The sequence below is a fragment of the Bufo gargarizans genome, unplaced genomic scaffold, assembly GCF_014858855.1.
Source record: "Bufo gargarizans isolate SCDJY-AF-19 unplaced genomic scaffold, ASM1485885v1 fragScaff_scaffold_165_pilon, whole genome shotgun sequence".
Classification (NCBI taxonomy): Eukaryota; Metazoa; Chordata; class Amphibia; order Anura; family Bufonidae; genus Bufo; species Bufo gargarizans.
This window is the reverse complement of record NW_025334065.1, coordinates 80827-105229: the sequence shown is the minus strand read 5'-3', so window position 1 is coordinate 105229 and position 24403 is coordinate 80827. Positions and strand designations below refer to the sequence as shown.

The 24403-nt window shown below is 48.9% G+C and overlaps 1 protein-coding gene across 1 annotated transcript in view; it reads right to left on the bottom strand.

Moving 5' to 3' along the window:
• The window catches only part of LOC122922306, a 71505-nt gene extending 52767 nt beyond the window's left edge, over positions 1-18738 (bottom strand). The window contains exons 1-2 of the mRNA XM_044272875.1: positions 18463-18738; positions 234-379 (exon numbers count right to left, since the gene is read on the bottom strand). Of these exons, the coding sequence (XP_044128810.1) occupies positions 234-379; positions 18463-18625 (309 nt within the window). The 5' untranslated portion in view covers positions 18626-18738. The remainder of the gene's footprint in view (positions 1-233; positions 380-18462) is intronic.
• Positions 18739-24403: the final 5665 nt, after the last annotated feature.

The window sequence follows — 24403 nt, the reverse complement described above, 5'->3', positions numbered from 1 at the left end:
CTACAACATGCCTATTTGCCATTCTCGTGGCTCCTAGAACAACTGTTGGTTATTGGTCACCATGATGCGTCACTGGCCACATTGGTGACTGATCTTCACACATTCTGTCACTTGGAAGGTCTGGAAGCAGTCATCCAGGATTCTGGATCGTACTTCTTCCCATTACAGATTTCTCTATGTCAGAGTTGGGAAATAATACAATAAAAATAGGATAGAAATCTAGAAAATGTTACCTCTCCTCTCAATAGGGAGATGATCTCCAAGGTGAAGTCTAATATTCTTCTGGTAATCTCCTTCCTGTCCTTGTCCATCGTTGGTAGGTCATTCAGGAGAAGATGAGAAAACGGGATGAAGTGGAGGTTCCTAGTGCTGCAGGAGCCTTTAGGAGAAGAGGGAGAAGCTGGAAATCATCCACGGCACAATAGGAGATACGGAACCACCACTGCACATGACCATGGAAAGTCCCAGGTTCTCAGATCCTCCAGTACATGGATTAAACCCTTAAAGAAGAATTACGGATATACCATAAACGTCTGCCACGATATAGAACAAGACAATCTATTGCAACTGTCAGACATTGCCAAGATATTGCTAAGGCAGCTTGCCGGTATGACAACTGGTTCCCAGACTAATCTGCAAGGATCTAAGCTAGGTTCAGTTTAACAACTTAAAGGGGTTGTCCGGGTTTAGAGAAGAACCCAGACCTACCCTTATTTTCACCCTGGCATCCCCCCTGAGGCTAGCATTGGAGCATCTCATGCTCCGATGCGCTCCCTTGTCCTGCGCTAAATCGCACAGGGCAAGGTCTCTTTTGTTTTCAATAACACTGCCGGGTTTTGGGGTGTCCGTGACACGGACCCGAACATTTTCGTAAAAGTTCGGGTTCGGTGTTCGTCGCTTTCTTGGCGCTTTTTGAAAGGCTGCAAAGCGTCATACTACTTGCCCCAAGAGGCCGTCACAGCCATGCCTACTATTGGCATGGCTGTGATTGGCCAGAGCACCATGTGACCCCGCCTCTATTTAAGCTGGAGTCACGTAGCGCCGCCCGTCACTCTGCTCTGATCAGTGTAGGGAGAGGTTGCAGCTGCGACGTTAGGGCGAGATTAGGCAGTGATTAACTCCTCCAAAAGACTCCATCCAGTGATCGATCTACAGCTGTGGATGATTGAACTGCTGCTATTCAACTGCTCACTGTTTTTAGGCTGCCCAGAGCGTTTTTCAGTCACTTTTTTCTGGGGTGATCGGCGGCCATTTTGTGTCTTGTGGTGCGCCAGTACAAGCTGCCACCAAGTCCATTTAACCATCAATAGTGTGGTTATTTTTTGGCTAAAGCCTACATCAGGGTCAAGCCGTCACACCAAGTGCATTTAACCCTCAATAGTGTGGTTGTTTTTTGGCCATATTCCAGTCTAATTCTGTCAGTAAACATATACCTGTCACCTAGCGCCTAAATACTAGGCCTCAAATTTATATTCATCCAAATCTGTCATTATTGCTGTGGCTGGGCAAGTTATTTAGTGTCCGTCAAAGCACAGTTTTTGTTCTGGGTTGAAATACAATTCCCAACTTAGCAATTTCCTAATTTAGTGGTTTCTGCTGTATCAGGCCTACTTTAAATTTATCCCTAAAAGGGTATATTAGAGTGAAGGTGCGGATAGTGTCTTCCACAATAACTTCACACACACGCTACTGTGCATATCCCAGTCTAATTCTGTCAGTAAACCTATACCTGTCACCCAGCGCCTAAATACTAGGCCTCCAATTTATATCCAGCTAAATCTGTGGTTACTGCTGTGCCTGTATTAGTGTAATACGGGACCTAAATAGATGCCAGATAGTGTTAGGTGTCTGTAAAAAAAGGCCTGAATTTGAATACAATACATTGGGCCAAATAATATTTTTGTTATTGTGGTGAACGATAACAATGAGGAAAACATCTAGTAAAGGACGTGGACATGGTCGTGGTGGTGTTAGTGGACCCTCTGGTGCTGGGAGAGGACGTGGCCGTTCTGCCACAGCCACACGTCCTAGTGAACCAACTACCTCAGGTCCCAGTAGCCGCCAGAATTTACAGCGATATATGGTGGGGCCCAATGCCGTTCTAAGGATGGTAAGGCCTGAGCAGGTACAGGCATTAGTCAATTGGGTGGCCGACAGTGGATCCAGCACGTTCACATTATCTCCCACCCAGTCTTCTGCAGAAAGCGCACAGATGGCGCCTGAAAACCAAGCCCATCAGTCTGTCACATCACCCCCATGCATACCAGGGAAACTGTCTGAGCCTCAAGTCATGCAGCAGTCTCTTATGCTGTTTGAAGACTCCGCTGGCAGGGTTTCCCAAGGGCATCCACCTAGCCCATCCCCAGCGGTGGAAGACATAGAATGCACTGACGCACAACCACTTATGTTTCCTGATGATGAGGACATGGGAATACCACCTCAGCACGTCTCTGATGATGACGAAACACAGGTGCCAACTGCTGCGTCTTTCTGCAGTGTGCAGACTGAACAGGAGGTCAGGGAGGAAGACTGGGTGGAAGACGATGCAGGGGACGATGAGGTCCTAGACCCCACATGGAATGAAGGTCGTGCCACTGACTTTCACAGTTCGGAGGAAGAGGCAGTGGTGAGACCGAGCCAACAGCGTAGCAAAAGAGGGAGCAGTGGGCAAAAGCAGAACACCCGCCGCCAAGAGACTCCGCCTGCTACTGACCGCCGCCATCTGGGACCGAGCACCCCAAAGGCAGCTTCAAGGAGTTCCCTGGCATGGCACTTCTTCAAACAATGTGCTGACGACAAGACCCGAGTGGTTTGCACGCTGTGCCATCAGAGCCTGAAGCGAGGCATTAACGTTCTGAACCTGAGCACAACCTGCATGACCAGGCACCTGCATGCAAAGCATGAACTGCAGTGGAGTAAACACCTTAAAACCAAGGAAGTCACTCGGGCTCCCCCTGCTACCTCTTCGGCTGCTGCCGCCTCGGCCTCTTCGGCTGCTGCCGCCTCGGCCTCTTCGGCTGCTGCCGCCTCGGCCTCTTCGGCTGCTGCCGCCTCGGCCTCTTCGGCTGCTGCCGCCTCGGCCTCTTCCTCCGCCTCTGGAGGAACGTTGGCACCTGCCGCCCAGCAAACAGGGGATGTACCACCAACACCACCACCACCTCCGTCACCAAGCGTCTCAACCATGTCACACGGCAGCGTTCAGCTCTCCATCTCACAAACATTTGAGAGAAAGCGTAAATTCCCACCTAGCCACCCTCGATCCCTGGCCCTGAATGCCAGCATTTCTAAACTACTGGCCTATGAAATGCTGTCATTTAGGCTGGTGGACACAGACAGCTTCAAACAGCTCATGTCGCTTGCTGTCCCACAGTATGTTGTTCCCAGCCGCCACTACTTCTCCAAGAGAGCCGTGCCTTCCCTGCACAACCAAGTATCCGATAAAATCAAGTGTGCACTGCGCAACGCCATCTGTGGCAAGGTCCACCTAACCACAGATACGTGGACCAGTAAGCACGGCCAGCCGGTTTGACGCACATCCCTTGCTTGGCGCATGTGCTGAATTTGGTGGTGCAGAAGTTCATTCACAACTACCCCGACATGTCAGAGCTGCTGCATAAAGTGCGGGCCGTCTGTTCGCGCTTCCGGCGTTCACATCCTGCCGCTGCTCGTCTGTCTGCGCTACAGCGTAACTTCGGCCTTCCCGCTCACCGCCTCATATGCGACGTGCCCACCAGGTGGAACTCCACCTTGCACATGCTGGACAGACTGTGCGAGCAGCAGCAGGCCATAGTGGAGTTTCAGCTGCAGCACGCACGGGTCAGTCGCACTACAGAACAGCACCACTTCACCACCAGTGACTGGGCCTCCATGCGAGACCTGTGTGCCCTGTTGCGCTGTTTCGAGTACTCCACCAACATGGCCAGTGGCGATGACGCCATTATCAGCGTTACAATACCACTTCTATGTCTCCTTGAGAAAACACTTAGGGCGATGATGGAAGAGGAGGTGGCCCAGGAGGAGGAGGAGGAAGAGGAGGAAGAGGGGTTGTTTTTAGCACTTTCAGGCCAGTCTCTTCGAAGTGACTCAGAGGGAGGTTTTTTGCAACAGCAGAGGCCAGGTACAAATGTGGCCAGCCAGGGCCCACTACTGGAGGACGAGGAGGACGAGGATGAGGAGGAGGTGGATGAGGATGAAGCATGGTCACAGCGGGGTGGCACCCAACGCAGCTCGGGCCCATCACTGGTGCGTGGCTGGGGGGAAAGGCAGGACGATGACGATACGCCTCCCACAGAGGACAGCTTGTCCTTACCCCTGGGCAGTCTGGCACACATGAGCGACTACATGCTGCAGTGCCTGCGCAACGACAGCAGAGTTGCCCACATTTTAACGTGTGCGGACTACTGGGTTGCCACCCTGCTGGATCCACGGTACAAAGACAATGTGCCCACCTTACTTCCTGCACTGGAGCGTGATAGGAAGATGCGCGAGTACAAGCGCACGTTGGTAGACGCGCTACTGAGAGCATTCCCAAATGTCACAGGGGAACAAGTGGAAGCCCAAGGCCAAGGCAGAGGAGGAGCAAGAGGTCGCCAAGGCAGCTGTGTCACGGCCAGCTCCTCTGAGGGCAGGGTTAGCATGGCAGAGATGTGGAAAAGTTTTGTCAACATGCCACAGCTAACTGCACCACCACCTGATACGCAACGTGTTAGCAGGAGGCAACATTTCACTAACATGGTGGAACAGTACGTGTGCACACCCCTCCACGTACTGACTGATGGTTCGGCCCCATTCAACTTCTGGGTCTCTAAATTGTCCACGTGGCCAGAGCTAGCCTTTTATGCCTTGGAGGTGCTGGCCTGCCCGGCGGCCAGCGTTTTGTCTGAACGTGTATTCAGCACGGCAGGGGGTGTCATTACAGACAAACGCAGCCGCCTGTCTACAGCCAATGTGGACAAGCTGACGTTCATAAAATTGAACCAGGCATGGATCCCACAGGATCTGTTCCTCCCTTGTGCAGATTAGACATTAACTACCTCCTCTTAACCATATATTATTGGACTCCAGGGCACTTCTTCATTCAATCCTATTTTTATTTTCATTTTACCATTATATTGCGAGGCTACCCAAAGTTGAATGAACCTCTCCTCTGTCTGGGTGCCGGGGCCTAAATATATGCCAATGGACTGTTCCAGTGTTGGGTGACGTGAAGCCTGATTCTCTGCTATGACATGCAGACTGATTCTCTGCTGACATGAAGCCAGATCCTCTGTTACGGGACCTCTCTCCTCTGCCTGGGTGCCGGGGCCTAAATATCTGACAATGGACTGTTGCAGTGTTGGGTGACATGAAGCCTGATCTTCTGCTATGGGACCTCTCTCCAATTGATATTGGTCAATTTTTATTTATTTTATTTTTATTCATTTCCCTATCCACATTTGTTTGCAGGGGATTTACCTACATGTTGCTGCCTTTTGCAGCCCTCTAGCCCTTTCCTGGGCTGTTTTACAGCCTTTTTAGTGCCGGAAAGTTCGGGTCCCCATTGACTTCAATGGGGTTCGGGACGAAGTTCGGGTCGGGTTCGGATCCCGAACCCGAACATTTCCGTGAAGTTCGGCCGAACTTCTCGAACATCCAGGTGTTCGCTCAACTCTAGTCACAGACTCTGATGGGCAGGCTTTAGCTCTTCCCTAGCTGTTTTACTGGCTAGGGCAGCACTAAATCCCGAACCCATAAAAATGCCTTTGCCCTGCATGATTTAGTGCAGAACTGCTCCGATGCTCAAGTCAGGGGGGCTGCCGGGGTGAAGATGGAGGTTTGTCCGGGTTCAGCTCTGACCCTGGACAACCCCTTTAAGTTGGATTTAGACAGCCCAATGCTCGGCTGTATTTGGCATTTGTACAATAGACTCGTTTTCTACTATTAGTAGCCATCGGGTTAATAATGGTATAGATCTTATATGGACCAATAAACCTTGGACCCAACTTCCAAGAAGGTACCCTCAACTTAATGTTTCTTGTGGACAGCCACACATGAATCCACCCACTCTCAGGTCCGGACCACTCATACGTCTCTTATCAGCCGTACGTTTATACTGGTTGCTCATTTATTATGATTTTTTTTTTTTTTATTTCCGCCAAATAGATGACAAAGAAGAGGAATATCTGAGCACCAGAAAATGTGCCAAACTGCGGATGGAACCAATATGCCCCAAAAAACGGCGACTTATCAGTGGACTCCTGCCTACAGTTATTTATGGCAAACTTGGCCAAAGACAAAAATGAAGACCACTCTTCCTGATTCTCCGAGACAAAACATTTCAAATAAGTCTCTAGATTCTGGTTAGTGTTGAAAGGCCGAAGAGAAGGACAATTGTACCCCCAAGCGAGTACAGAACACCTTCCAGAATCTGGAAACAAACTTAGTCTCTGTATCAGACACCACATCAGAGGGAATACCATGTAGCTTCACGATGTTATCAACAAACACTTGTGCAAAAGTTTTAGCATTAGGTAGACGTGATAATGCTGTAAAGTGCGACATTTTGCTGAAGTGATTAACAACCACCAGAATCAGTTTTTCCCTGATGAATTCGGCAAATCTGTGATAAAATCCATGGATAAACGAGTCCAAGGTCGGGACAAAATGGACAACTGAAGTAGAGATCCTGAAGGCCGAGTAGGTGTCACCTTAGCACATGCACAAGTACCACAAGCTGACACATAGCCCTCAACACATTTACTCAATCATGGCCACCAGAAGCTACGAAAAATGAGATTGACCGTGGATCTGCTCCCAGGGTGTCCTGTAAGAACTGTACAGTGATGTTCCTCGAACACCTTGTGCAGTAATTCAGAATGAAGAAAAAACTTTCCCGGAGGATAGGAATCCGGTGCATCTCCCTGGGCCTCCAACACCTCTGCATCAAGGTCGGGATAAAGGTCGGATATTACTACCTCTTCAGCCAATATCGGACCAGGATCTTCTGAATCACTTCCCCCTAGGAAAGCTACGCGGCAAAGCATCCTTAACCCCAGGGCGATAGACAACAAATTAATAAAATCTGGTAAAAAAACAACGACCATCTGGCCTGCCTTGGGTTCAGACTTTTAGCCGACTACAGGTAAGCTAGATTTTTGTGATTGGTAATTACTGCAATAGGATGAATCGCTCCTTCCAACCAATGACGCCATTCCTCAAAAGCAAACAACTCTATATTACCTACTTCATAATTTTTTTCAGCAGTTGAGAGCTTCTTAGAGAAGAAAACACATGGGTGCCATTTACTAGGTGAAGGACTCTGCGACAAGACCGCTCCTAATCCTACCTCGGATGCGTCAACTTCCACGATAAATGGCAGGTTGCACCAGTATAGGAGCAGAAGAAAAACATTCCTTTATTGCTGAAAAGGCTTGTAATGCTGCATAAGACCAGACTGAGATATCCGAACCTTTCCTAGTCATGTCCGTTAAAGGTTTAACAACAGTTGAGTAGTTAAAAATAAATTTACGGTAGTAGTTGGTAAACCCCAAAAATCGCATAAGCGCTTTCAGATTTTCGGGTCGATCCCAGTCCAACACAGCACGGACCTTTTCAGGATCCATACCAAAACCTGAAGATGAGAATAGGTAACCTAGGAATTGCACTTCCGGAACTGCAAATACACACTTCTCCATCTTAGGATCTGTAACACTTGTCTCACATGATCCTGATGCGTCTCCATATCAGGAGAATAAATTAGAATATCATCCAGATAAACTACCGCAAACCTGCCCACCAGATTATGAAAGATGTCATTGATGAAATGTTGAAAAACCGCAGGAGCATTGGTTAAACAAAAAGGCATGACCATATTCTCAAAATGACCTTCAGGGGTAATAAAGGCTGTCTTCCATTTGTCTATCTCCTTGATCCTTACCAGATTATATGCCGCCCTCAAATCCAATTTAGCGAACACCTTGGCACCAACAATCTGATTGAACAAATCCAGGATCGACGGAAGGGGATAAGGATCACGGACAGCAATGCGATTAAGCTCACGGAAGTCCAAACATAGCCTAAAAATTCTGTCCTTTTTCTTAAAGAAGAACACTGCATCCACTGGGAATTTGGATGGTCTAATATGACCTTTAGCCAAACTCTCGGTGATATATTCTCGCATGGCTGCTCTTTCGGGCTCAGAAAAATTATACAACCGAGACTTGGGCAACGAAGCTCCAGGAACAAGGTTGACGGGGCAACCATACTCCCGATAAGGAGGCAACTCCTGGTCTCCACTTTCAGAGAATACATCAGAAACAAATGAAGGTACAACTTTAGTGGTTACAACAGAAAGCGACGTGCTATAAGACAGTTGTCTATGCACTAATCACTCCAATTAAGAATCTGTTTCGCTTGCCAATCAAGGTAGGACTAGGTTTGCTTAACCATCGTAAACCTAGCACCAAGGGAGCAGGCAGACCGTCCAGCACAAAACACAAAATGGATTCTTGATGAAAATCACCCACTTTTAAACTGATGTCCTGCACCATTTGTTACAAACATTTCCGTGTGAGTGGAACGGAATCAATTGCAAATACCAAAGTATTTTTGTCTAATGCACTTGTAGTCAACCCATGCATACGGACGAACTGACCATCAACTGGGTTAACCACTGCCCCACTGTCAATAAACACTTCAATTCCCACAGTTTTGGAATCTAGCGCCACCTCGGCAGACAGGAGAAATTGTGTACTACCGGCAAATAACAAAAGTAAATTCTCAGATTCCCCACCCACACCAAGAGTGAGATCAGGATTAAACATTTAATTTTTCTTTTTCACCTTGACGCCGAACATAAAGACATACGTTAACAAAATATCCCCTTTTTCCACAGAAAAAGAAGAGTCTCTTCTTAAGCCTAAAGTTCTTATCACCAGCTCCTTCCAGCTGCATTGGTTCATCACCAGACATAAACTCAAGTGTCTCTCTACCCAAAGTGTCGGAAGAGGGCGCCACCTTATATGATAGGACGTCCTGAGAGTGAGGATCCTTAGATCTCTCCCTCAGGCGTTTATCAATACGTACAGCAAGGGACATAGCCGCCTACAATGACTCAGGATATTCGTGAAACGCCAACGCGTCCTTCAGGCTCTCGGATAACCATTGACAGAATTGACTACAGGGAGCTGGATCGTTCCACTCCGTATCTGTAGCCCATCTCGTAAATTCAGAGCAATAGGTCTGCGCAGAACGCTCTCCATGCTGTAAGCCACGCAATTTAGTTTCGGCCAGGGAGATCCGATCTGTCATTGTAGATAAGGGATAAGCTCTGAAAAATTCATCTACCGACTGGAGGAACTGTGATCCGGTCGGCAACGAAAAAGCCCAAGGCTGAGCGACACCTTTAAGTAACAAAATGATTATACCCACTCTTTGACTCTCATCCCCAGAAGAAATAGGACATAGTCTAAAATATAATTTGCACGATTTCCTGAAACGAATAAAGTTGTCACTTCCCCCGGAAAATCTATCCGGGAGAGCGACCTTAGGTTCAGGACAGGCCCGATTCCCACTGCTGGAACCAGCCGCCTGTGGTCTCTGGATCTGTGAGATGGTCGTGCGGAGGTTAGCTACCTCCAAAGACAGCCCCTGCAATTGTCCAACCAGTGCAGAAAGAGTATCCATCGCCGCACTGACACAAAATGGCAGCTTTTCGGCGGTTGATAATGTCACAGTGTAAGGGGAGGGGAGGAACACCAGAATGACAACAGAAGGAAAAGGACCAGGAACTAGGCATCAAGGCTAGGGAAAGGGAAACGGTAACCACCTAAGAAACTCTAAACCTAGCCCTGACTCCTGTCAGTATGAATAGACCCTGAAGGTAGGAATATTCATACACCGGAAACCTAGGCCCTAGGAGTAGTGACAGGGGATAAGACTACTGGTTACTTCCAAGATTAACGAACCAGGGTCTCCCTGAGGCCTAGTAAACAACGAGCAAATGGAACAACAAAATACAAAAAGGAGTACACTTCTATTCAATAAATAATGGATGAGCAGGAACTCCGATGAGGACCACACACCAGCTCTTTCAACTCTAGGCAGATAATATCAACAGCATGGTAAGAAGTGTGAGTCCAGACTAAATAGAGGAGCAATAATGACCACAAGCTGCACCTGAGACAAGAGGTGTGGTCATTACCAACAACACTGCAACAAGTGAAAACAGATAGGCTGCACGTTAGGTCATCTGACAGCCTGTCTCTCAGATCTTCTAACCTCTGTCACGGGAGGGATCGTGACACATACATTTTGCCTCCACAACAGTGCCGCCACGCGGAGTGCCTCCACAACAGAGCCATTTTTGGTTGTCGATTTTCATTTGTACTTAAAGGGTTTCTACCACCAGAAATACCGTTATGTAGCTGACTGATATAGCGATGCGCTAATGTCAGCACTACATAACAGTGTGTTTTTTACCTTTCTCCACCGCATCAATGAAATCCCGCGCCTGCACGGTTCACTTCTGTCTTCGACGCAGGCGCAGTGAATGAAGGCTGCTCTCCTGATGCCGGCTTCCTCACTGTGACATAGTCGGCGCAGGCGCAGTAAGGAATCCGGCACCAGTAGCGCATCATTCACTCACTGTGCCTGTGCCGAAGACAGAAGTGAACGGCGCAGGTTGGAGATTTCATGCGGTGGACAGTGGCATCAATCAAGAGGAGCGGGGTGGGCAGAACAGGGGACCTGGGCGGGATAAAGCGTGAGTAGACGGAGCCTCTAGGTGATGATTTTACGCCCACATAGCACCTAGAGGCTCATTAGCATATTATAAAATGGCTGCAGTGGCCATCTGCTCGGCCTGTCCAATATAATGTGTGGGCGAGTCTTTACATACAGGCTGCTGTGTGTATATATTGTGCTCTATATGTATGTAGTCTGTCACAGTGATGGTGCCACTACCTCCTTCTGTCCGGTCACTACCGTGCTGCCTTCCTCCGCCTCCGAGCCAGAACACACCTGCTGGCCGCCCCTATCTTCTTACCCAGCTGTGCAACGTCAGCGCTTTCACAGTCTAGCATCCCCCTCCACAACGACCGATCAGCGGCCTTTCTCCGTCAGAACATCGCCCTCTCCTGGCTGACCTCTGGGAGGATGGAGCTTTTCAATCAGACGCTTTGGGCGCCAGTAAGTATTCGGTGCTCACATTGCGCAGGGAAAGTTTGAGGCGTATTAGCATAGTGACGCTTGTACTGGCGTTACTGCGTCCTCAGTATGGTTTTGATGCTGCTAGTTTGACTCCCATACAAGTGAAAGAAGGCGGCAATGTGCAGCACCGCTCAACTAATCCTCCAAGTAAGGCTACCTGCACACGAACATATTTTGTTTCCATGTCCGTTCAGTTTTTTTTTGCAGATAGGATGCGGACCTATTCATTTCAATGGGTCCGCAAAAAATGCTGACAGCACACCGTGTATTATCCGCATGTCCGTTCCGTAGCCAAGCAACAAAATAGAGCATGTCCTATTCTTGTCTGTTTTGCGGACAAAGATAGGCATTATTACAATGGATCTGCAAAATAACGGATGCCATACGGACGTCATCCATTTTTTTTGCGGATCCGCAATTTGCGAACCGCAGACCACATACCACATACATTAGTGCTCATGTAGCCTAAATCAGAACACAGGAAAACTGGAGGAACCGAAGGCACCTTGAGGCTCTCAATGATACAAAGGGCATTACATAAATACCACTTATTGAGCACTAGAATACGCTCTCAGCATCTTCACCACCTGGATCCTCAAGACTGCCACAGGATATGCCATAAATCTCGGAGACTTGCACATATACAATAAACGGGGGGCCATCGACCTGCCGTATTCCAGGCGAAGAATGAATGGCTATGTGGCCTTTCCAGGTGCAAGGGTCTTCTAGTCACACTCCACTCCAAGCTCATGGAGGCGATCTCTTTTAACGATGGGGCACTGTGCTAGCTTTCATATACTTGTCCAAACCCCATCCTAAACCCTTCCCTTTTCCCTGTCTTTTTATGCGTTTTCTGTTTTATTCTGACATTAGAGGTGGTTGTCTTATTAGGACTAGAGTTGAGCGGACACCTGGATGTTCAGGTTCGAGAAGTTCGGCCGAACTTCCTGGAAATGTTTGGGATCCGAACTCAACCCGAACTTCGCCCCGAACCCCATTGAAGTCAATGGGGACCCGAACTTTTCAGCACTAAAAAGGCAGTAAAATAGCCCAGGAAAGGGCTAGAGGGCTGCAAAAGGCAGCAACATGTAGGTAAATCCCCTGCAAACAAATGTGGATAGGGAAATAAATTAAAATTAAAATAAAATAAATTAAAATTAACCAATATCAATTGGAGAGAGGTCCCATAGCAGAGAATCAGTCTTCATGTCACCCACCACTGGAACAGGCCACTGTCAGATATTTAGGCCCCGGCACCCAGACAGAGGAGAGAGGTCCCATAGCAGAGAATCAGGCTTCATGTCACCCACCACTGGAACAGGCCACTGTCAGATATTTAGGCCCCGGCCCCCAGACAGAGGAGAGAGGTCCCATAGCAGAGAATCAGGCTTCACGTCACCCACCACTGGAACAGGCCACTGTCCGATATTTAGGCCCCGGCACCCAGACAGAGGAGAGAGGTCCCATAGCAGAGAATCAGGCTTCACGTCACCCACCACTGGAACAGGCCACTGTCCGATATTTAGGCCCCGGCACCCAGACAGAGGAGAGAGGTCCCATAGCAGAGAATCAGGCTTCACGTCACCCAAAACTGGAACAGGCCACTGTCAGATATTTAGGCCCCGGCACCCAGACAGAGGAGAGAGGTCCCATAGCAGAGAATCAGGCTTCACGTCACCCACCACTGGAACAGGCCACTGTCAGATATTTAGGCCCCGGCACCCAGACAGAGGAGAGAGGTCCCATAGCAGAGATTCAGGCAATTTTAGGCCTATTATTTAGGCGCTGGGTGACAGGTATACGTTTACGGACAGAATTAGACTTGGAAATGCACGGTAGCGTGTGTGTGAAGTTATTGAGGATGACCCTATCAGCACCTTCAATCTAATATACCCTTTTATGGATCGATTTAAACTTGGCCTGATACAGCAGAAACCACTGATTTAGGGTACTGCTATTTTGGCAATTGTATTTCACCCCTCAATAAAATAGCAAGCACAGCCAAGCCCCTGATGTAGGATATAGCAATAAAAAACAAAAAAAAAAAAAAACACTATTGATGGTTAAATGGACTTGGTGACAGCTTGAGCTGGCGCACCACAAGACACAAAATGGCCGCCGATCACCCCAGAATAAAAGTGACAGAAAAACGCTCTGGGCAGCCTAAAAACAGTGAGCAGTTAAATAGCAGAAGTTGAATGATTCACAGCTGCAGATCGATCACTTTATTAAGTCCTTTGGAGGAGTTAATCACTGCCTAATCTCGCCCTAACGTCGTAGCTGCAGCCTCTCCCTACACTGATCAGAGCAGAGTGACGGGCGGCGCTACGTGACTCCAGCTTAAATAGAGGCGGGGTCACATGCTGCACTGGCCAATCACAGCCATGCCAATAGTAGGCTGTGACGGCCTCTTGGGGCAAGTAGTATGACGCTTGTTGATTGGCTGCTTTGCAGCCTTTCAAAAAGCGCCAAGAAAGCACCGAACCCGAACCCAGACTTTTACGAAAATGTTCGGGTTCGGGTCCGTGTCACGAACACCGCAAAATTCGGTACGAACCCGAACTATACAGTTCGGGTTCGCTTATCCCTAATTAGGACATATTACGAGTCATGTTAAATCTAGAGCTGAATGGCCACTTTAGGGAGCCCCATCTAGTAGCACATTGGCCTCCTTTAGCCTTCAGAACAATTCAGCAATTATGGTGGCACAGTTTCCACCACAAGTTAAAACCGTTCTTCAACTGGAGGTACTGACATGCTCTGAACGGTCTGTTCCACTTCCTAGCAGAAATGTTGCATAGGATAAGATCTAGGGACAGTGAAGTCGAAGGAAACAAGAAAAACTTGCCGTCATATTCCCGGAACCAATCCATGGACATTCAACCCTTGTGGTCTGGAGCACTGTCCTCCTGCCGAAAAGGGAAACAGCTGCTGTGAAAGGATGACCATGGTCCACCACTATGCCTAGGTCACCCTGTCCACACATCCCTCCACGGGTATTGGAGGACCCGTCCCCACCTGACAAGAAGGGTTCATTTATGCTGCTTCTTCTCCCATTAGCTTGGTGCAGCAGGTTCTGGATCCATCTGACCAGGCCATGCTCTCCACTGCTCAGTGATCCTATATTTGCTTTCTCTTGCGTTTACACCTCCCTTAGACAGTAATGGCGCTGGTCGCCTGCTGTTACCACCGGCGGGCATGTTAGCTGGTGCACCAGCCTGTATTCGGCCAGTGATTCCTGTCCATCCCTCATTCCATGTCGATCAGATCCCTCGATTTCCCCATACTTATGTGGAGGCACGTGTAATTTCCATACAATAAAACTCTGATCGTGAAAGGGTGGGTGTCTCTGATGAAGTGGTCCTTCACTGTACAGGACTGTTAAAGGGTATTTCTGGTACTCATGTATGACCTACTCTTAGGACCGGCCATATACATCAGATCTCCACACACTGGAAGCAGAAGGCTCTGTGCACAGTGAGGAGGTAGTGTCTGAATAGAAGCTGAGCGGCAGAACTACACAATGGATGGAGCCTGCTAGGGCCACCAGATCAAAGATCTGATACTGCTAGCCTGTCCAGAGGATAGCTCATCAATAGCTAAGCCCTAGAAAACCACTTTAAATTCAATAAAAAAATGCCTAACCCCTAAATGACCGAGTAGCACATTGCTTGAATACCAGCGGAGACCGTGGAAATGGCTGCCCGCTTCATTAGTCCAGAACACACAATAAAACGTGCGCCTTTTATTTTACTCTTATGACTAGAGGCGTGGCTTAGCTGGAAAATGTTGTGATGTCATAATATGGGAGTGGCCTAAGATGTCCCTCCACACAGCTTCACAATTACCACACACCAGGTGACGTGCACTTACCTCACCAGAAGTCCTCCACACAGTTTCACAATTACCACACCACGAGATGTGCACTTACCTCACCACAAGTCCTCCACACAGCTTCACAATTACCACACACCACGAGATGTGCACTTACCTCACCACAAGTCCTCCACACAGCTTCACAATTACCACACACCACGACACGTGCACTTACCTCAAAATAACATAACAATGACAAAGACAGGTACACTCTTCGGTCTTACTAACCCTTATACTGGTGTAAAATTGAGTATTAGCCAACATATCCTGCTTGGAGGACATGTCTGAGCACCGCGCCAAGATTTCTCAAGTAGCTCGGGAACCTAACGCTAAACCTACCTGGGCCGTATGGGCAATACCAGGAGCCAGTCTCGGGTGGGGCCCAGAGCTCTCTGCCTCCTCCCATTGTATGCATGGTCACATGCTGGAGGTTACTGGGAGATTGCTTTGAGTCAGACCTTGCGCACCTGTAATTCGCCCACTGGCTCCTGGTATTGCCCATACGGCCCAGGTAGGTTTAGCGCTAGGTCCCGAGCTACTTGAGAAACCTTGGCGCGGTGCTCGGGCTCAGACATGTCCTCCAAGCAGGATATGTTGGCCAATTCTCAATTTTACACCAGTACGAGGGTTAGTAAGACCGCAGAGCGCACCTGACTGTGTTATGTTATTTTGACTGCTTATCACATCCACACATTTGCTATCCTGTGTAGGATGTCCATTGTGGTACTTGTGGTCCGCTGCAGGCATCCTCCATTGTATGCATTTTTGCTAGGGATTGCCATTAGCAGCGGACCACACGTGCAGGATCTGCCCCCCCCCCCCGGTATAGATGCACCACTGCATATGGGGTTGAGCACTTCCTGCTTTTTAATACCACGCCAATCTGTAATGTGCACTTACCTCACCACAAGTCCTCCACACAGCTTCACAATTACCACACACCAGGTGACGTGCACTTACCTCACCAGAAGTCCTCCACACAGCTTCACAATTACCACACACCAGGTGACGTGCACTTACCTCACCACAAGTCCTCCACACAGCTTCACAATTACCACACACCAGGTGACGTGCACTTACCTCACCACAAGTCCTCCACACAGCTTCACAATTACCACACACCAGGTGACGTGCACTTACCTCACCACAAGTCCTCCACACAGCTTCACAATTACCACACACCACGTGACGTGCACTTACCTCACCACAAGTCCTCCACACAGCTTCACAATTACCACACACCACGAGACGTGCACTTACCTCACCAGAAGTCCTCCACACAGCTTCACAATTACCACACACCAGGTGACGTGCACTTACCTCACCACAAGTCCTTCACACAGTTTCACAATTACCACACACCAGGTGACGTGCACTTACCTCACCACAAGTCCTCCACACAGCTTCACAATTACCACACACCACGAGACGTGCACTTACCTCACCACAAGTCCTCCACACAGCTTCACAATTACCACACACCAGGTGACGTGCACTTACCTCACCACAAGTCCTCCACACAGCTTCACAATTACCACACACCACGAGACGTGCACTTACCTCACCAGAAGTCCTCCACACAGTTTCACAATTACCACACCACGAGACGTGCACTTACCTCACCACAAGTCCTCCACACAGCTTCACAATTACCACACACCAGGTGACGTGCACTTACCTCACCACAAGTCCTCCACACAGCTTCACAATTACCACACACCAGGTGACGTGCACTTACCTCACCACAAGTCCTCCACACAGCTTCACAATTACCACACACCAGGTGACGTGCACTTACCTCACCACAAGTCCTCCACACAGCTTCACAATTACCACACACCACGAGACGTGCACTTACCTCACCACAAGTCCTCCACACAGCTTCACAATTACCACACACCACGAGACGTGCACTTACCTCACCACAAGTCCTCCACACAGCTTCACAATTACCACACACCACGAGACGTGCACTTACCTCACCACAAGTCCTCCACACAGCTTCACAATTACCACACACCACGAGACGTGCACTTACCTCACCACAAGTCCTCCACACAGCTTCACAATTACCACACACCACGAGACGTGCACTTACCTCACCACAAGTCCCTCCACACAGCTTCACAATTACCACACACCAGGTGACGTGCACTTACCTCACCACAAGTCCTCCACACAGCTTCACAATTACCACACACCACGAGACGTGCACTTACCTCACCACAAGTCCTCCACACAGCTTCACAATTACCACACACCAGGTGATGTGCACTTACCTCACCACAAGTCCTCCACACAGCTTCACAATTACCACACACCACGAGACGTGCACTTACCTCACCAGAAGTCCTCCACACAGTTTCACAATTACCACACCACGAGACGTGCACTTACCTCACCACAAGTCCTCCACACAGCTTCACAATTACCACACACCAGGTGACGTGCACTTACCTCACCACAAGTCCTCCACACAGCTTCACAATTACCACACACCACGAGACGTGCACTTACCTCACCACAAGTCCTCCACACAGCTTCACAATTACCACACACCAGGTGACGTGCACTTACCTCACCACAAGTCCTCCACACAGCTTCACAATTACCACACACCAGGTGATGTGCACTTACCTCACCACAAGTCCTCCACACAGCTTCACAATTACCACACACCACGAGACGTGCACTTACCTCACCAGAAGTCCTCCACACAGCTTCACAATTACCACACACCAGGTGACGTGCACTTACCTCACCAGAAGTCCTCCACACAGCTTCACAATTACCACACACCACGAGACGTGCACTTACCTCACCACAAGTCCCTCCACACAGCTTCACAATTACCACACACCAGATGACGTGCACTTACCTCACCACAAGTCCTCCACACAGCTTCACAATTACCACACACCACGAGACGTGCACTTACCTCACCACAAGTCCCTCCACACAGCTTCACAATTACCACACACCAGGTGACGTGCACTTACCTCACCACAAGTCCTCCACACAGCTTCACAATTACCACACACCACGAGACGTGCACTTACCTCACCACAAGTCCTCCACACAGCTTCACAATTACCACACACCAGGTGACGTGCACTTACCTCACCACAAGTCCTCCACACAGCTTCACAATTACCACACACCAGGTGACGTGCACTTACCTCACCACAAGTCCTCCACACAGCTTCACAATTACCACACACCAGGTGACGTGCACTTACCTCACCACAAGTCCTCCACACAGCTTCACAATTACCACACACCAGGTGACGTGCACTTACCTCACCACAAGTCCCTCCACACAGCTTCACAATTACCACACACCACGTGACGTGCACCCAAGTCCCCACAATTAGCAGACAAGACGTGACGTGCACTTACCTCGTACCAGAAGTCCTCCTAGGAATGTAGCCTGGCGGCAGACACCGGGGGCTCCTGCTTCTGTCTCCAGTGAACACTTCTCTGCCAAAGGCCAATAACAAAGAGAACACAAGAGACGTCCTGGAAGATGCTGCTTCCTAGCCAGCGATGATGTCACGCCCATGTGACCAGACTCGAGTGGGCGGGGCCAGTCTGCAAGCAGCACAGCTGAGGTCTTCTCCTGGGGGGTCTGCTAAGGCTCCGTTCACACCGGCGCTTTGGTTTCCGTTCAGGGCTCAGCGTCCAAAACGGATCAGTTTGCTTTCTAATGCCTTCAGTTTGCATCAGTTCTGCTCTGGAGGCGACACCAAAACATTGCCTACAGCCAAACGGGTCCGTCCTGACACACAATGTAAGTCAATGGGGATGCAGATGGTCGCATTATCTGAACGGATGACGGACCCGCACAAAACACAAGTGTGAAAGTAGCCTAAGTAATACTCTGCAGGTGGCCTAGAGAGCCAGTCTGCGGTCTGCAAGAGGCACGGATAATTTCCCCAGAGGCTTATGAGTGGTTTGCTGTAATGCTCTGCAGGAGGTGGTTTGCTGTAATGCTCTGCAGGAGGTGGTTTGCTGTAATGCTCTGCAGGAGGGGGGTTGCTGTAATGCTCTGCAGGAGGAAGGTTGCTGTAATGCTCTGCAGGAGGGGGGTTGCTGTAATGCTCTGCAGGAGGAAGGTTGCTGTAATGCTCTGCAGGAGGGGGGTTGCTGTAATGCTCTGCAGGAGGGGGGGTTGCTGTAATGCTCTGCAGGAGGGGGGGTTGCTGTAATGCTCTGCAGGAGGGGAGTTGATGTAATGCTCTGCAGGAGGGGGGTTGCTGTAATGCTCTGCAGGAGAGGGGTTGCTGTAATGCTCTGCAGGAGGGGGGTTTTCTGTAATGCTCTGCAGGAGGGGGGTTGCTGTAATGTTCTGCAGTACGGGGGTTGCTGTAATGCTCTGCAGGAGGGGGGTTGCTGTAATGCTCTGCAGGAGGGGGTTGCTGTAATGTAATCTACTGTTACACCAGATATGAGTTGCGCTGGTGACGCTCTGCACCGCGTGCCGGGAACTGACTGCTATTATTTCACAGTCAAAAAAGTTATTTTTTTTTTAAATGCAAGCTCCTGTGACTCCGATATGAGTTGCGCTGGTGACGCTCTGCAGGAGGGGGTTTGCTGTAATGCTCTGCAGGAGGGGGGTTGCTGTAATGCTCTGCAGGAGGGGGTTTGCTGTAATGCTCTGCAGGAGGGGGTTTGCTGTAATGCTCTGCAGGAGGGGGGTTGCTGTAATGCTCTGCAGGAGGGGGGTTGCTGTAATGCTCTGCAGGAGGGGGGTTGCTGTAATGCTCTGCAGAAGGAAGGTTGCTGTAATGCTCTGCAGGAGGGGGGTTGCTGTAATGCTTGGCAGGAAGGGGGTTGCTGTAATGCTCGGCAGGAGGGGGGTTGCTGTAATGCTCTGCAGGAGGAGGGTTAGCTCCTGTGACACCGATATGGTGGCGCTGGGCACTGGCAGTAGTGGGCACAGTACACGCTGGCAGGCAGCTGCAATTATATTACACAGGGGGAAGCAGACTGGTGAACTGGCCGTAATCAGTGCTTTCTGGGAGAGGAGCGAGGACTGGAGCGGGGACTGAACGCCGCCGCGCTAACGCTTCCCTACTAGATCAGCAGCCGCCGCTGTGGCAAATCCAGCCACATTGAGAACTGTTGGACGGTATCCGTGACGATCCCTGGGACTATGGGCCCTGGGCGATGTGGCCCTGTAAATACAGAACTTGGGCATATTGCATGTTATTTCCCTGTTTCTGGGCCTAATGGATCCATTTGTACCCTGCTGGGGGGGTTTCTATTGTCCCATTGTGTAGTAACTTCTCAGTTCAGGAGATAATGGGGGAGACACAGTGATTGATGCAATTATCTCCTAGACAGAGGGGAGGAATATGTGTGGGGTGTAACTACAATGTTATCGGGTAATGTATGATAATGTGTGTGTCCCTCTCCTTCAGGGGAGCAGGTAATAAAAGGGGCTGCAAGCTAGCCGCCAGGGAGTTCACCTCCAAGCTACGTGTCGTCTAGTTCTTGGAGGGATGGGATTGATACCCGCTACCTGCATCTCATTCTGATGGTTCCTGTCTACCAGCGGAGATACTGCCCTTCACCCGGCCTCTCCGCTACACTATACTATAATATACTGCACTTCACCCGGCCTCTCCGCTACACTATACTATAATATACTGCACTTCACCCTGCCTCTCCGCTACACTGTACTATAATATACTGCACTTCACCCTGCCTCTCTGCTACACTATACTATAATATACTGCACTTCACCCTGCCTCTCCGCTACACTGTACTATAATATACTGCACTTCACCCTGCCTCTCCGCTACACTGTACTATAATATACTGCACTTCACCCCGCCTCTCCGCTACACTATACTATAATATACTGCACTTCACCCTGCCTCTCCGCTACACTATACTATAATATACTGCACTTCACCCTGCCTCTCCGCTACACTGTACTATAATATACTGCCCTTCACCCGGCCTCTCCGCTACACTATACTATAATATACTGCACTACACCCTGCCTCTCCGCTACACTATACTATAATATACTGCACTTCACCCTGCCTCTCCGCTACACTATACTATAATATACTGCACTTCACCCTGCCTCTCCGCTACACTGTACTATAATATACTGCACTTCACCCTGCCTCTCCGCTACACTGTACTATAATATACTGCACTTCACCCTGCCTCTCCGCTACACTATAATATACTGCACTTCACCCTGCCTCTCCGCTACACTTATACTATAATATACTGCACTTCACCCTGCCTCTCCGCTACATACTATAATATACTGCACTTCACCCTGCCTCTCCGCTACACTACTATAATATACTGCACTTCACCCTGCCTCTCCGCTACACTGTACTATAATATACTGCACTTCACCCTGCCTCTCCGCTACACTGTACTATAATATACTGCACTTCACCCTGCCTCTCCGCTACACTGTATATATACTGCACTTCACCCTGCCTCTCCGCTACACTGTACTAATATACTGCACTTCACCCTGCCTCTCCGCTACACTGTACTATAATATACTGCACTTCACCCTGCCTCTCCGCTACACTATACTATAATATACTGCACTTCACCCTGCCTCTTCCGCGACAACTGTACTATAATATACTGCACTTCACCCTGCCCTCCGCTACACTATACTATAATATACTGCACTACACCTGCCTCGCCGCTACACTGTACTAATATACTGCCTTCACCCTCCTCGTCCGCTACAACTGTACTATAATATACTGCACTAGCCCGACCCCCTGCCTACTCCGCTAAAACTGTACTATAATATACTGCACTACACCCTGCCCTCTCCGCTACACCCTGTACTATAATATACTGCACTTCACCCTGCCTCTCCGCTACACTATACTATAATATACTGCACTTACACCTGCCTCTTCCGCTACACTGTACTATAATATACTGCACTTCACCCTGCCTCTCCGCTACACGGTACTAGAATATACTGCACTGCACCCACACCCCTGCCTCTTCTCCGCTACACCTGTACTATAATATACTGCACTTCCACCCGCCTCTCCGCTACCTGTACTATAATATAACTGCACTGCACCCTGGCCTCTCCGCTACACTATACTATAATATACTGCACTTCACCCTGCCTCTCCGCTACACTATACTATAATATACTGCACTTCACCCTGCCTCTCCGCTACACTGTACTATAATATACTGCACTTCACCCTGCCTCTCCGCTACACTATACTATAATATACTGCACTTCACCCTGCCTCTCCGCTACACTGTACTATAATATACTGCACTTCACCCTCTCTCCGCTACACTGTATATATATACTGCACTTCACCCTGCCTCTCCGCTACACTATACTATAATATACTGCACTTCACCCTGCCTCTCCGCTACACTACTATAATATACTGCACACCCTGCCTCTCCGCTACACTGTACTATAATATACTGCACTTCACCCTGCCTCTCCGCTACACTGTACTATAATATACTGCACTTCACCCTGCCTCTCCGCTACACTGTACTATAATATACCACTTCACCCTGCCTCTCCGCTACACTGTACTATAATATACTGCACTTCACCCTGCCTCTCCGCTACACTGTACTATAATATACTGCACTTCACCCTGCCTCTCCGCTACACTGTACTATAATATACTGCCACTTCACCCTGCCTCTCCGCTACACTGTACTATAATATACTGCACTTCACCCTGCCTCTCCGCTACACTGTACTATAATATACTGCACTTCACCCTGCCTCTCCGCTACACTATACTATAATATACTGCACTTCAACCTGCCTCTCCGCTACACTATACTATAATATACTGCACTTCACCCGGCCTCTCCGCTACACTATACTATAATATAGTGCACTTCACCCGGCCTCTCCGCTACACTGTACTATATATAGTGCACTTCAGCCCTGCCTCTCCGCTACACTATACTATAATATACTGCACTATCACCCGGCTCTCCGCTACACTGTACTATAATATACTGCACTTCACCCCTGCCTCTCCGCTACACTATACTATAATATACTGCACTTCACCCTGCCTCTCCGCTACACTAGTACTATAATATACTGCACTTCACCCTGCCTCTCCGCTACACTATCTATAATATACTGCACTTCACCCTGCCCTCTCCCGCTACACTATACTATACATATACTGCACATCACCTGCCCTCTCCGCCTACCACTAGAGCTATAATATCACTGCACTTCACCCCGGCTCGTCCAGATACACTATACTATAATATACTGCAAGTCCCCTGCTCTCCACTACACTAACTATACATAATATACTCGCACTCTCACCCCCGCCTCTCCGCTACACTATACTATAATATACTGCACTTCACCCTGCCTCTCCGCTACACTGTACTATTAATACTGCACTTCAACCCTCCTTTTCTCCGCTACACTGATACTAAATTATACTGAACTGTTCACCCTTGCCTCTCCCTACACTGTATCTATAATACTGCACTTCACCTGCCTCTCCGCTCATTATACTACTAATATACTGCATTTACACCCTGCCTCTCCGCTACACTGCCTATAATATACTGCACTTCACCCGCTCTCCCGCTACACTGTACTATAAATACGCACCTTCACCCTGCCTCTCCGCTACACTATACTATAATATATCTGCACTTCACCCTGCCTCTCCGCTACACTGTACTATAATATACTGCACTTCACCCTGCCTCTCCGCTACACTGTACTATAATATACTGCACTTCACCCTGCCTCTCCGCTACACTGTACTATAATATACTGCACTTCACCCTGCCTCTCCGCTACACTGTACTATAATATACTGCACTTCACCCTGCCTCTCCGCTACACTAGTACTATAATATACTGCACTTCACCCTGCCTCTCCGCTACACTATACTATAATATACTGCACTTCACCCTGCCTCTCCGCTACACTATACTATAATATACTGCACTTCACCCTGCCTCTCCGCTACACTGTACTATAATATACTGCACTTCACCCGGCCTCTCCGCTACACTATACTATAATATACTGCACTTCACCCGGCCTCTCCGCTACACTGTACTATAATATACTGCACTTCACCCTGCCTCTCCGCTACACTGTACTATAATATACTGCACTTCACCCTGCCTCTCCGCTACACTATACTATAATATACTGCACTTCACCCCGCCTCTCCGCTACACTATACTATAATATACTGCACTTCACCCCGCCTCTCCGCTACACTATACTATAATATACTGCACTTCACCCCGCCTCTCCGCTACATTATACTATAATATACTGCACTTCACCCTGCCTCT